The following is a 15,000-nucleotide window of genomic DNA, read 5'->3' on the forward strand; positions in this document are numbered from 1 at the left end:
GGCAGAGGCAGAGGCAGGGGCAGGGGCAGAGGCAGAGGCAGGGGCAGAGGCAGGGGCAGAGGCAGAGGCAGAGGCAGGGGCAGAGGCAGAGGTAGGGACAGAGGCAGAGGCAGGGGCAGAGGCAGAGGCAGGGGCAGAGGCAGGGGCAGAGGTAGGGGCAGAGGCAGAGGCAGAGGCAGAGGCAGGGGCAGAGGCAGAGGTAGGGGCAGAGGTAGGGACAGAGGCAGAGGTAGGGGCAGAGGTAGGGACAGAGGCAGAGGCAGGGGCAGAGGCAGAGGCAGAGGCAGGGGCAGAGGCAGGGGCAGAGGCAGGGGCAGAGGCAGAGGTAGGGGCAGAGGCAGAGGCAGGGGCAGAGGCAGGGGCAGAGGCGGTGGCAGAGGCAGGGGCAGAGGCAGGGGCAGAGGCAGGGGCAGAGGCAGAGGTAGGGGCAGAGGCAGAGGTAGGGACAGAGGCAGAGGCAGGGGCAGAGGCGGTGGCAGAGGCAGGGGCAGAGGCAGGGGCAGAGGCAGGGGCAGAGGCAGAGGTAGGGACAGAGGCAGGGGCAGAGGCAGAGGTAGGGGCAGAGGCAGAGGTAGGGACAGAGGCAGAGGCAGGGGCAGAGGCGGTGGCAGAGGCAGGGGCAGAGGCAGGGGCAGAGGCAGGGGCAGAGGCAGGGGCAGAGGGAGAGGTAGGGACAGAGGCAGGGGCAGAGGCAGAGGTAGGGGCAGAGGCAGAGGTAGGGACAGAGGCAGAGGCAGGGGCAGAGGCGGTGGCAGAGGCAGGGGCAGAGGCAGGGGCAGAGGCAGGGGCAGAGGCAGGGGCAGAGGCAGGGGCAGAGGCAGAGGTAGGGACAGAGGCAGAGGCAGGGGCAGAGGCAGGGGCAGAGGCAGAGGCAGGGGCAGAGGCAGAGGTAGGGACAGAGGCAGAGGCAGGGGCAGAGGCGGTGGCAGAGGCAGGGGCAGAGGCAGGGGCAGAGGCAGAGGTAGGGACAGAGGCAGGGGCAGAGGCAGAGGTAGGGACAGAGGCAGGGGCAGAGGCAGAGGCAGGGACAGAGGCAGAGGCAGAGGCAGGGGCAGAGGCAGAGACAGGGGCAGAGGCAGAGGCAGAAGCAGGGGCAGAGGCAGAGGCAGAGGCAGGGGCAGAGGCAGGGGCAGAGGCAGAGGCAGGGGCAGAGGCAGATGCAGGGGCAGGGGCAGATGCAGGGGCAGAGGCACGGGCAGGGGCAGGGGCAGGGGCAGATGCAGGGGCAGGGGCAGGGGCAGGTGCAGAGGCAGGGGCAGGGGCAGATGCAGGTGTCACGGGCAGGGGCAGATGCAGGGGCAGATGCAGGGGCAGATGCAGGGGCAGGGGCAGATGCATTGGCAGGTGCAGAGGCAGGGGCAGGGGCAGGGGCAGGGGCAGAGGCAAGGGCAGAGGCAGGGGCAGAGGCAGAGGCAGGGGCGGAAGCAGGGGCAGAGGCAGAGTTAGGGACAGAGGCAGGGGCAGAGGCAGGGACAGAGGCAGGGGCAAGGGCAGGGGCAGGGGCAGAGGCAGGGGCAGAGGCAGGGGCAGAGGCAGGGGCAGGTTCAGAGGCAGAGGCAGAGGCAGAGGCAGGGGCAGGGGCAGAGGGGCAGAGGCAGAGGCAGAGGCATGGGGCAGAGGCAGGGGCAGAGGCAGATGCAGGGGCAGTGGCAGATGCAGGGGCAGGAGCAGAGACAGAGGCAGAGGCAGGGGCAGAGGCAGGGGCAGAGGCAGAGGCAGGGGCAGAGGCAGATGCAGGGGCAGGTGCAGAGGCAGGGGCAGGGGCAGATGCAGGGGCACGGGCAGGGGCAGATGCAGGGGCAGGGGCAGATGCAGGGGCACGGGCAGGGGCAGATGCAGGGGCAGATGCAGGGGCAGGGGCAGATGCAGGGGCAGATGCAGGGGCAGGTGCAGAGGCAGGGGCAGAGGCAGGGGCAGGGGCAGAGGCAGAGGCAGAGGCAGGCAGTACTATTTCACACTGTTTTATTACTATATCATACCCGGATAATGCACCAAATATACCTCAGTTAGTGCTGAACACGGCTGCTAGAATCCTGACTAGAACCAAAAAAATCATATTACTCCAGTGCTCGCCTCCCTACACTGGCTTCCTGTTAAGGCAAGGGCTGATTTCAAGGTTTTACTGCTAACCAACAAAGCATTACATGGGCTTGCTCCTACCTATCTCTCTGATTTGGTCCTGCCCTACCTACCTACACGTCCTAATTGTCCCTAGAATTTCTAAGCAAACAGCTGGAGGCAGGGCTTTCTCCTATAGAGCTCCATTTTTATGGAATGGTCTGCCTACCCATGTCAGAGACGCAGAATCGGTCTCAACCTTTAAGTCTTTACTGAAGACTCATCTCTTCAGTGGGTCATATGATTGAGTGTAGTCAGGCCCAGGAGTGGGAAGGTTCTGGAGCAACGAACCACCCTTGCTGTCTCTGCCTGGCCGGTTCCTCTCTTTCCACTGGGATTCTCTGCCTCTAACCCTATTACAGGGGCTGAGTCACTGGCTTACTGGTGCTCTTTCATACCGTCCCTAGGAGGGGTGCGTCACTTGAGTGGGTTGAGTCACTGTTGTGATCTTCCTGTCTGGGTTGGTGCCCCCCTTGGTTTGTGCCGTGGCGGAGATCTTTGTGGGCTATGCTCTGCCTTGTCTCGGGATGGTAAATTGGTGGTTGAAGATATCCCTCTAGTGGTGTGGGGGCTGTGCTTTGGCAAAGTGGGTGGGGTTATATCCTTCCTGTTTGGCCCTGTCTGGGGGTGTCCTCGGATGGGGCCACAGTGTCACCTGACCCCTCCTGTCTCAGCCTCCAGTATTTATGCTGCAGTAGTTTATGTGTTGGGGGGCTAGGGTCAGTTTGTTATATCTGGAGTACTTCTCCTATCCTATTCGGTGTCCTGTGTGATTTTAAGTGTGCTCTCTCTAATTCTCTCTTTCTCTCTTTCTTTCTCTCTCTCGGAGGACCTGAGCCCAAGGACCATGCCTCAGGACTACCTGACATGATGACTCCTTGCTGTCCCCAGTCCACCTGGCCGTGCTGCTGCTCCAGTTTCAACTGTTCTGCCTTATTAGCCCCACATAACCCCACATAGCCTGGTTCCTCTCTAGGTTTCTTCCTAGGTTTTGGCCTTTCTAGGGAGTTTTTCCTAGCCACTGTGCTTCTACACCTGCATTGCTTGCTGTTTGGGGTTTTAGGCTGGGTTTCTGTACAGAACTTTGAGATATCATCTGATGTACGATGGGCTATATAAATACATTTGATTTGATTTGATTTTGATTTGATATTATTACTATATCATACGGTACTATTACTATATCATAGTGTATATATATATCTCCAGAGATGTTCGATCAGGATCAAGTCCGGGCTCTGGCTGGGCCACTCAAGGACATTCAGAGTCTTGTACCAAAGCCACTTCTGCGTTGTCTTGGCTGTGTACTTAGGGTCGGTGTCCTGCTGGAAGGTGAACCTTCACCCCAGTCTGAGATCCTGAGTGCTCTGGAGCAGGTTTTCATCAAGGATATCTCTGTACTTTGCTTTGTTCAATTTCCCCTCGGTCCTGACTAGTCTCCCAGTCCCTGCCGTTGAAAAACATCCCCAAAACATGATGCTGCCACTACCATGCTTCGCCATGGGGATGTTGCCAGGTTTTCTCCAGATGTGACGCTTAGCATTCAGGCCAAAGAGTTCAATCTTGATTTCATAAGACCAGAGAATCTTGTTTATCATGGTCTGAGTCCTTTAAGTACCTTTTGGCAAACTCCAAGCAGGCTGTCATGAGCCTTTTACTGAGGAGTGGCTTCCGTCTGACCACTCTACCATAAAGGCCTGATTGGAGGAGTGCTGCAGAGATGGTTGTTCTTCTGAAAGGTTCTGCCATCTCCACAGAGGAACTCTGGAGCTCTGTCAGAGGGAACATTGGGTTCTTGGTCACCTCCCTGACCAACGCCCTTCATCCCCGATTTCTCAGTTCGGGCCGGGCGGCCAGGTCTAGGAAGAGTTTGTGGTTCCAAATGTCTTCCATTTAAGAATGATGGACGCCACTGTTCTTGGGGACCTTCAATGCTGCAGAAATGTGTTGGTACTCTTCCCCAGATCTGTGCCTCGACACAATCCTGTATTGGAACTCTACAGACAATTCCTTTGATATCATGGCTTGGTTTTTCCTCTGTCATGCACTGTCAACTGTGGGACCTTATATAGATAGCCTTTCCAAATCATGTCCAATAAATTGAATTTACCACAGGTGGACTCCCATCAAGTTGTAGAAACATCTCATGGATGATCAATGGAAACAGAATGCACCTGAGCTCAATTTCTTGTACCTGTAAAATAGGTATTTCTGTTTTTTATTTTTAATACATTTGTATTAAATTTATTAATTTGCTTTGTCATTATGGGGTATTATGTGTAGATTTTTTTTTATTTAATAAATTTTTGTAACGTAACAAATTGTGGAAAAAGTCAAGGGGTCTGAATACTTTCTGAATGCACTGGGTCCGCCAATATTCCATATGTAAATAGCCTCGTTAATGTTATGTAAATCTATTGTGTTACTTTTTGATTGATTTCATTTTTAAACTTTAGTTTACTTAGTAAATATTTTAATTATTAACTCTATTTCTTAAACTGCATTTTTAAATAAGGGCTTGTAAGTAAGTAGTCGGCGCATGTGACAATTAAAATTAGATTAGATTTGATTTGATGTGCAACTTGTTACGATATTTTGGTTGCTATAACATTTGATTTAAAGTGACTGAGGACTTGAGCATGCTTTTGGAAGCAAATGGAGGGTATATTACCTGAAACTTTACTTGCAAACTACCAGAATGTTGGTATCTTTCAAGGATGTTATGTAATCGATTACAAGATATCTAGTGGTCCTTTTGGGTATTTCAGATTATATGGCCTTATCACATGTAAAAAAAAAATATATTACATATTAAATAAGATTTTTTTTTTAAGAGTTACAAAGCTGTAAAACATTATCCTAATTAATTAACCATTATATATTTTTTAAAGAGTTACAAAGCTGTAATTATAAATAAATTATAATTATAAACCATTTATAAAATTATAAACCATTATACCAAATAAGACTCTGAATAAGACTCTGAATAAGATTCTGTGATCGTTGCCAAAGGTGCTTCAAACAAAGACTAAAGACTCTCTGACTAAAGAGTCTGAATTACTTACGTAAATGTGATATTTCATATTTTTATTTTTAATACATTTGCAAACATTTGTATAAAATGTATCAATTTCAGAATAAGTATTGTAACAAAATGTGGTATAAGTCAAGAGGTCTGAATACTTTCCGACGGAAGTTAGTCCTAAATATTTCAAAAACTAAAAGCATTGTATTTGAGACAAATATTTTCACTAAACCTCAACTAAACATTGTAATAGATAATATTGAAATTGAGCAAGCTGATGTGACTAACTGCTTGGAGTAACCCTGGATTGTAAAACTGTCCTGGTCAAAACATGGTGATGTGACGGTCGCTAAGATGTGGAGAGGTCTGTCCATAATAAAGAGCTGCTCTACCTTCTAAACAACACTATCAACAAGGCAGGTCCTATAGGCCCTAGTTTCTACCTTCTTAACAACACTATCAACAAGGCAGGTCATACAGGCCCTAGTTTCTACCTTCTTAACAACACTATCAACAAGGCAGGTCCTACAGGCCCTAGTTTCTACCTTCTTAACAACACTATCAACAAGGCAGGTCCTACAGGCCATGGTTTCTACCTTCTTAACAACACTATCAACAAGGCAGGTCCTACAGGCCCTAGTTTCTACCTTCTTAACAGCACTATCAACAAGGCAGGTCCTACAGGCCCTAGTTTCTACCTTCTTAACAACACTATCAACAAGGCAGGTCCTACAGGCCCTAGTTTCTACTTTCTAAACAACACTATCAACAAGGCAGGTCCTACAGGCCCTAGTTTCTACCTTCTTAACAGCACTATCAACAAGGCAGGTCCTACAGGCCCTAGTTTCTACCTTCTTAACAACACTATCAACAAGGTAGGTCCTACAGGCCCTAGTTTCTACCTTCTTAACAACACTATCAACAAGGCAGGTCCTACAGGCCCTAGTTTCTACCTTCTTAACAACACTTTCAACAAGGCAGGTCCTATAGGCCCTAGTTTCTACTTTCTTAACAGCACTATCAACAAGGCAGTTCATACAGGCTCTAGTTTCTACCTTCTTAACAACACTTTCAACAAGGCAGGTCCTACAGGCCCTAGTTTCTACCTTAACAACACTATCAACAAGGCAGGTCCTACAGGCCCTAGTTTCTACCTTCTTAACAGCACTATCAACAAGGTAGGTCCTACAGGCCCTAGTTTCTACCTTCTTAACAACACTATCAACAAGGCAGGTCCTACAGGCCCTAGTTTCTACCTTCTTAACAACACTTTCAACAAGGCAGGTCCTATAGGCCCTAGTTTCTACTTTCTTAACAGCACTATCAACAAGGCAGTTCATACAGGCTCTAGTTTCTACCTTCTTAACAACACTTTCAACAAGGCAGGTCCTACAGGCCCTAGTTTCTACCTTAACAACACTATCAACAAGGCAGGTCCTACAGGCCCTAGTTTCTACCTTCTTAACAGCACTATCAACAAGGCAGGTCCTACAGGCCCTAGTTTCTACCTTCTTAAAAACACTATCAACAAGGCAGGTCCTACAGGCTCTAGTTTGGACGCACCTGGACTACTGTTCAGTCGTGTTGGTCAGGTGCCAAAAAGAGGGATTTAGGAAAATTGCAATTGTCTCAGAACAGGGCAGCATGGCTGACCATTTCCCTTGGATGTACACAGAGAGCTAACATTAATCATATGCATGTCAATCTCTCCTGGCTCAAAGTGGAGGAGAGATTGACTTCATCACCACTTGTGTTTGTGAGAGTTATTGACATGTTGAGTGCACCGAGCTGTCTGTTTGAAATACTGTCACACAGCTTGGACACCCATCCATACCCCCACAAGACATGCCACCAGAGGTCTCGTCACAGTCCCCAAGTACAGAACAGACTATAGAAGGCACACCTCAGCCAAATACATTTAAATTCAGTTTTTCACAATTCCTGACATTTTAATCCCAGTAGAAAATCCCTGTTTTAGGTCGGTTAGGATCACCACGTTATATTAAGAATGTGAAATGTCAGAATAATAGTAGAGATAATGATTTATTTCAGCTTGTATTTCTTTCATCACATTTCCAGTGGGTCAGAAGTTTACATACACTCAATTGGTATTTGCTAGCATTGCCTTTAAATGGTTTAACTTGGGTCAAACGTTCCGGGTAGCCTTCCACAAGCTTCCCACAATAAGTTGGGTGAATTTAGAGCCATGACTACATGGAACTCTATTCCACAGTACAACATATATCCATGACTACATGGAACTCTATTCCACAGTACAACATATATCCATGACTACATGGAACTCTATTCCACAGTACTACATAGAGCCATGACTACATGGAACTCTATTCCACAGTACTACATAGAGCCATGACTCCATGGAACTCTATTCCACAGTACTACATAGAGCCACGACCACATGGAACTCTATTCCACAGTACTACATAGAGCCATGACTACATGGAACTCTATTCCACAGTACTACATAGAGCCATGACTACATGGAACTCTATTCCACAGTACTACATAGAGCCATGACTCCATGGAACTCTATTCCACAATACTACATAGAGCCATGACTACATGGAACTCTATTCCACAGTACTACATAGAGCCATGACTCCATGGAACTCTATTCCACAGTACTACATAGAGCCATGACTCCATGGAACTCTATTCCACAGTACTACATAGAGCCATGACTACATGGAACTCTATTCCACAGTACTACATAGAGCCATGACTACATGAAACTCTATTCCACAGTACTACATAGAGCCATGACTACATGGAACTCTATTCCACAGTACTACATAGAGCCATGACTACATGGAACTCTATTCCACAGTACTACATGGAGCCATGACTACATGGAACTCTATTCCACAGTACTACATAGAGCCATGACTACATGGAACTCTATTCCACAGTACAACATATATCCATGACTACATGGAACTCTATTCCACAGTACTACATAGAGCCATGACCACATGGAACTCTATTCCACAGTACTACATAGAGCCATGACGACATGGAACTCTATTCCACAGTACTACATAGAGCCATGACTACATGGAACTCTATTTCACAGTACTACATAGAGCCATGACTACATGGAACTCTATTCCACAGTACAACATATATCCATGACTACATGGAACTCTATTCCACAGTACAACATATATCCATGACTACATGGAACTCTATTCCACAGTACAACATATATCCATGACTCCATGGAACTCTATTCCACAGTACTACATAGAGCCACGACCACATGGAACTCTATTCCACAGTACTACATAGAGCCATGACTCCATGGAACTCTATTCCACAGTACTACATAGAGCCACGACCACATGGAACTCTATTCCACAGTACTACATAGAGCCATGACTACATGGAACTCTATTCCACAGTACTACATAGAGCCATGACTACATGGAACTCTATTCCACAGTACTACATAGAGCCATGACTCCATGGAACTCTATTCCACAATACTACATAGAGCCATGACTACATGGAACTCTATTCCACAGTACTACATAGAGCCATGACTCCATGGAACTCTATTCCACAGTACTACATAGAGCCATGACTCCATGGAACTCTATTCCACAGTACTACATAGAGCCATGACTACATGGAACTCTATTCCACAGTACTACATAGAGCCATGACTACATGAAACTCTATTCCACAGTACTACATAGAGCCATGACTACATGGAACTCTATTCCACAGTACTACATAGAGCCATGACTACATGGAACTCTATTCCACAGTACTACATGGAGCCATGACTACATGGAACTCTATTCCACAGTACTACATAGAGCCATGACTACATGGAACTCTATTCCACAGTACAACATATATCCATGACTACATGGAACTCTATTCCACAGTACTACATAGAGCCATGACCACATGGAACTCTATTCCACAGTACTACATAGAGCCATGACGACATGGAACTCTATTCCACAGTACTACATAGAGCCATGACTACATGGAACTCTATTTCACAGTACTACATAGAGCCATGACTACATGGAACTCTATTCCACAGTACAACATATATCCATGACTACATGGAACTCTATTCCACAGTACTACATAGAGCCATGACTCCATGGAACTCTATTCCACAGTACTACATAGAGCCATGACTCCATGGAACTCTATTCCACAGTACTACATAGAGCCATGACTACATGGAACTCTATTCCACAGTACGACATAGAGACACGACTACATGGAACTCTATTCCACAGTACTACATAGAGCCATGACTACATGGAACTCTATTCCACAGTACTACATAGAGCCATGACTACATGGAACTCTATTCCACAGTACTACATGGAGCCATGACTACATGGAACTCTATTCCACAGTACTACATAGAGCCATGACTACATGGAACTCTATTCCACAGTACAACATATATCCATGACTACATGGAACTCTATTCCACAGTACTACATAGAGCCATGACCACATGGAACTCTATTCCACAGTACTACATAGAGCCATGACGACATGGAACTCTATTCCACAGTACTACATAGAGCCACGACTACATGGAACTCTATTCCACAGTACTACATAGAGCCATGACTACATGGAACTCTATTCCACAGTACTACATAGAGCCATGACTACATGGAACTCTATTCCACAGTACTACATAGAGCCATGACTACATGGAACTCTATTCCACAGTACTACATAGAGCCTTGACCACATGGAACTCTATTCCACAGTACTACATAGAGACATGACGACATGGAACTCTATTCCACAGTACTACATAGAGCCATGACTACATGGAACTCTATTCCACAGTACTACATAGAGCCATGACTACATGGAACTCTATTCCACAGTACTACATTAAGCCTTGACCACATGGAACTCTATTCCACAGTACTACATAGAGCCATGACTACATGGAACTCTATTCCACAGTACTACATAGAGCCATGACTACATGGAACTCTATTCCACAGTACAACATATATCCATGACTACATGGAACTCTATTCCACAGTACTACATAGAGCCACGACTACATGGAACTCTATTCCACAGTACTACATAGAGCCATGACTACATGGAACTCTATTCCACAGTATTACATAGAGACATGACTACATGGAACTCTATTCCACAGTACAACATATCTCCATGACTACATGGAACTCTATTCCACAGTACTACATAGAGCCATGACTACATGGAACTCTATTCCACAGTACTACATAGAGCCTTGACCACATGGAACTCTATTCCACAGAACTACATAGTCATGACTACATGGAACTCTATTCCACAGTACTACATAGAGCCATGACTACATGGAACTCTATTCCACAGTACTACATATATCCATGACTACATGGAACTCTATTCCCCAGTACTACATAGAGCCATGACTACATGGAACTCTATTCCACAGAACTACATAGAGCCATGACTACATGGAACTCTATTCCACAGAACTACATAGAGCCATGACTACATGGAACTCTATTCCACAGAACTACATAGAGCCATGACTACATGGAACTCTATTCCACAGAACTACATAGAGCCATGACTACATGGAACTCTATTCCACAGAACTACATAGAGCCATGACTACATGGAACTCTATTCTACATCAAGTAACTGATGCAGCAGTAATATTAGACTTTAAAAACAGATAAAAATACCCCTGAAGAGACACAAACATTGGCACAGACACACACACACACACACACACACACACACACACACACACACACACACACACACACACACACACACACACACACACACACACACACACACACACACACACACACACACACACACACACACACACACACACACACACACACACACACACACACACACACACACATATGTGGTGGTGCAGTAGTAGGGGCTTGAGGGCACACCGTGTGTTGTGTTGTGAAATCTGTGAATGTTTTGTAATGTTTTTAAAATTATATAAACTGCTTTAAATTTTGCTGGACCCCAGGAAGAGTAGCTGCTGCTTTGGCAGGAACTAACAGGGATCCATAATAAACCCCAGGAAGAGTAGCTGCTGCCTTGGCAGGAACTAATGGGGATCCATAATAAACCCCAGGAAGAGTAGCTGCTGCCTTGGCAGGAACTAATGGGGATCCATAATAAACCCCAGGAAGAGTAGCTGCTGCCTTGGCAGGAACTAATGGGGATCCATAATAAACCCCAGGAAGAGTAGCTGCTGCCTTGGCAGGAACTAATGGGGATCCATAATAAACCCCAGGAAGAGTAGCTGCTGCCTTGGCAGGAACTAATGGGGATCCATAATAAACCCCAGGAAGAGTAGCTGCTGCCTTGGCAGGAACTAATGGGGATCCATAATAAACCCCAGGAAGAGTAGCTGCTGCCTTGGCAGGAACTAATGGGGATCCATAATAAACCCCAGGAAGAGTAGCTGCTGCCTTGGCAGGAACTAATGGGGATCCATAATAAACCCCAAGAAGAGTAGCTGCTGCCTTGGCAGGAACTAATGGGGATCCATAATAAACCCCAGGAAGAGTAGCTGCTGCCTTGGCAGGAACTAATGGGGATCCATAATAAACCCCAGGAAGAGTAGCTGCTGCCTTGGCAGGAACTAATGGGGATCCATAATAAACCCCAGGAAGAGTAGCTGCTGCCTTGGCAGGAACTAATGGGGATCCATAATAAACCCCAGGAAGAGTAGCTGCTGCCTTGGCAGGAACTAATGGGGATCCATAATAAACCCCAGGAAGAGTAGCTGCTGCCTTGGCAGGAACTAATGGGGATCCATAATAAACCCCAGGAAGAGTAGCTGCTGCCTTGGCAGGAACTAATGGGGATCCATAATAAACCCCAGGAAGAGTAGCTGCTGCCTTGGCAGGAACTAATGGGGATCCATAATAAACCCCAGGAAGAGTAGCTGCTGCCTTGGCAGGAACTAATGGGGATCCATAATAAACCCCAGGAAGAGTAGCTGCTGCCTTGGCAGGAACTAATGGGGATCCATAATAAACCCCAGGAAGAGTAGCTGCTGCCTTGGCAGGAACTAATTGGGATCCATAATAAACCCCAGGAAGAGTAGCTGCTGCCTTGGCAGGAACTAATGGGGATCCATAATAAACCCCAGGAAGAGTAGCTGCTGCCTTGGCAGGAACTAATGGGGATCCATAATAAACCCCAGGAAGAGTAGCTGCTGCCCTGACAGGAACTAATGGGGATCCATTATAAACTGAGACTGCTCTTCTCTGTATCACGGAGGCACTCCGCACTGCTAAAGCTAACTCTCTCTCCTCTGCTCTCATCCTTCTAGACCTATCGGCTGCCTTCGATACTGTGAACCATCAGATCCTCCTCTCCACCCTCTCCGAGTTGGGCATCTCCGGCGCGGCCCACGCTTGGATTGCGTCCTACCTGACAGGTAGCTCCTACCAGGTGGCGTGGCGAGAATCTGTCTCCTCACCACGCGCTCTCACCACTGGTGTCCCCCAGGGCTCTGTTCTAGGCCCTCTCCTATTCTCGCTATACACCAAGTCACTTGGCTCTGTCATAACCTCACATGGTCTCTCCTATCATTGCTATGCAGACGACACACAATTAATCTTCTCCTTTCCCCCTTCTGATGACCAGGTGGCGAATCGCATCTCTGCATGTCTGGCAGACATATCCGTGTGGATGACGGATCACCACCTCAAGCTGAACCTCGGCAAGATGGAGCTGCTCTTCCTCCCGGGGAAGGACTGCCCGTTCCATGATCTCGCCATCACGGTTGACAACTCCATTGTGTCCTCCTCCCAGAGCGCTAAGAACCTTGGCGTGATCCTGGACAACACCCTGTCGTTCTCAACTAACATCAAGGCGGTGGCCCGTTCCTGTAGGTTCATGCTCTACAACATCCGCAGAGTACGACCCTGCCTCACACAGGAAGCGGCGCAGGTCCTAATCCAGGCACTTGTCATCTCCCGTCTGGATTACTGCAACTCGCTGTTGGCTGGGCTCCCTGCCTGTGCCATTAAACCCCTACAACTCATCCAGAATGCCGCAGCCCATCTGGTGTTCAACCTTCCCAAGTTCTCTCACGTCACCCCGCTCCTCCTCTCTCTCCACTGGCTTCCAGTTGAAGCTCGCATCCGCTACAAGACCATGGTGCTTGCCTACGGAGCTGTGAGGGGAACGGCACCGCAGTACCTCCAGGCTCTGATCAGGCCCTACACCTAAACAAGGGCACTGCGTTCATCCACCTCTGGCCTGCTCGCCTCCCTACCACTGAGGAAGTACAGTTCCCGCTCAGCCCAGTCAAAACTGTTCGCTGCTCTGGCCCCCCAATGGTGGAACAAACTCCCTCACGACGCCAGGACAGCGGAGTCAATCACCACCTTCCGGAGACACCTGAAACCCCACCTCTTTAAGGAATACCTAGGATAGGATAAAGTAATCCTTCTCACCCCCCCCTTAAATGATTTAGATGCACTATTGTAAAGTGGCTGTTCCACTGGATGTCATAAGGTGAATTCACCAATTTGTAAGTCGCTCTGGATAAGAGCGTCTGCCAAATGACTTAAATGTAAATGTAAACCCCAGGAAGAGTAGCTGCTGCCTTGACAGGAACTAATGGGGATCCATAATAAATACAAATACACTCACACACTCACATAAAGCTGCTGCTACTCTATTTATCTTATATCATGTTGCCTAGTCACCTTACACCTACAGTTGAAGTAGGAAGTTTACATACACTTAGGTTGGAGTCATTAACTTTTTTTTTCAACCACTCCACAAATTTCTTGTTAAGTCAGTAAAGATATCTACATTGTGCATAACACAAGTCATTTTTCCAACAATTGTTTACAGACAGATTATTTCACTTGTAATTCCAGTGGGTCAGAAGTTTACATGCACTAAGTTGACTGTGCCTTTAAACAGCGTGGGAAATTCCCGAAAATTATGTCATGGCTTTAGATGCTTCTGATAGGCTAATTGACATAATTTGAGTCAATTGGAGGTGGACCTGTGGATGTATATCAAGGCCTACCTTCAAACTAAATGCCTCTTTGCTTGACATCATGGGAAAATCAAAAGAAATCAGCCCAAAATTGTAGACCTCCACAAGTCTGGTTCATTCTTGGGAGCAATTTCCAAACGCCTGAAGGTACCACGTTCATCTGTACAAACGATAGTGGGACCCATGGGACCACGCAGCCGTCATACCGCTCAGGAAGGAGACATTGTCTGTCCTGAAGGTACCACGTTCATCTGTACAAACGATAGTACGCAAGTTTAAACACCATGGGACCACGCAGCCGTCATACCGCTCAGGAAGGAGACATTGTCTGTCACCTAGAGATGAATGTACTTTGGTGCGAAAAGTGCAAATCGATCCCAGAACAACAGCAAAGGATCTTGTGAAGATGCTGGAGGAAACACATTCAATAGTATCTATATCCACAGTAAAAACCAGTCATATAACGACATAACCTGAAAGGCCGCTCAGCAAGGAAGAAGCCACTGCTCCAACACTGCCATAAAAAAAGCCAGACTACGGTTTGCAACTGCACATGGGGACAAAGATCGTACTTTTTGGAGAAATGTCCCCTGGTCTGATGAAACAAAAATAGAACTGTTTGGCCATAATGACCATTGTTATGTTAGGAGGAAAAAGCCAAAGAACACCATCCCAACCGTGAAGCACGGAGGTGGCAGCATCATGTTGTGGGGGTGCTTTGCTGCAGGAGGGACTGGTGCATTTCACAAAATAGATTACATCACGAGGAGGGGGAAATGATGTGGATATATTGAAGCAACATCTCAAGACATCA

The 15,000-nt window shown here is 47.3% G+C and overlaps 1 protein-coding gene across 1 annotated transcript in view; it reads right to left on the reverse strand.

Moving 5' to 3' along the window:
* LOC135543705 (uncharacterized) overlaps positions 1–15,000 on the reverse strand; it is a 63,093-nt gene that overhangs the window by 33,579 nt on the left and 14,514 nt on the right. The window contains exons 4-5 of the mRNA XM_064971072.1: positions 1,078–1,947; positions 1–198 (exon numbers count right to left, since the gene is read on the reverse strand). The exon at positions 1–198 is cut by the window's left edge and continues 36 nt beyond it. Of these exons, the coding sequence (XP_064827144.1) occupies positions 1–198; positions 1,078–1,947 (1,068 nt within the window). The remainder of the gene's footprint in view (positions 199–1,077; positions 1,948–15,000) is intronic.

This window comes from Oncorhynchus masou, chromosome 8, assembly GCF_036934945.1.
Source record: "Oncorhynchus masou masou isolate Uvic2021 chromosome 8, UVic_Omas_1.1, whole genome shotgun sequence".
Lineage (NCBI taxonomy): Eukaryota > Metazoa > Chordata > Actinopteri > Salmoniformes > Salmonidae > Oncorhynchus > Oncorhynchus masou.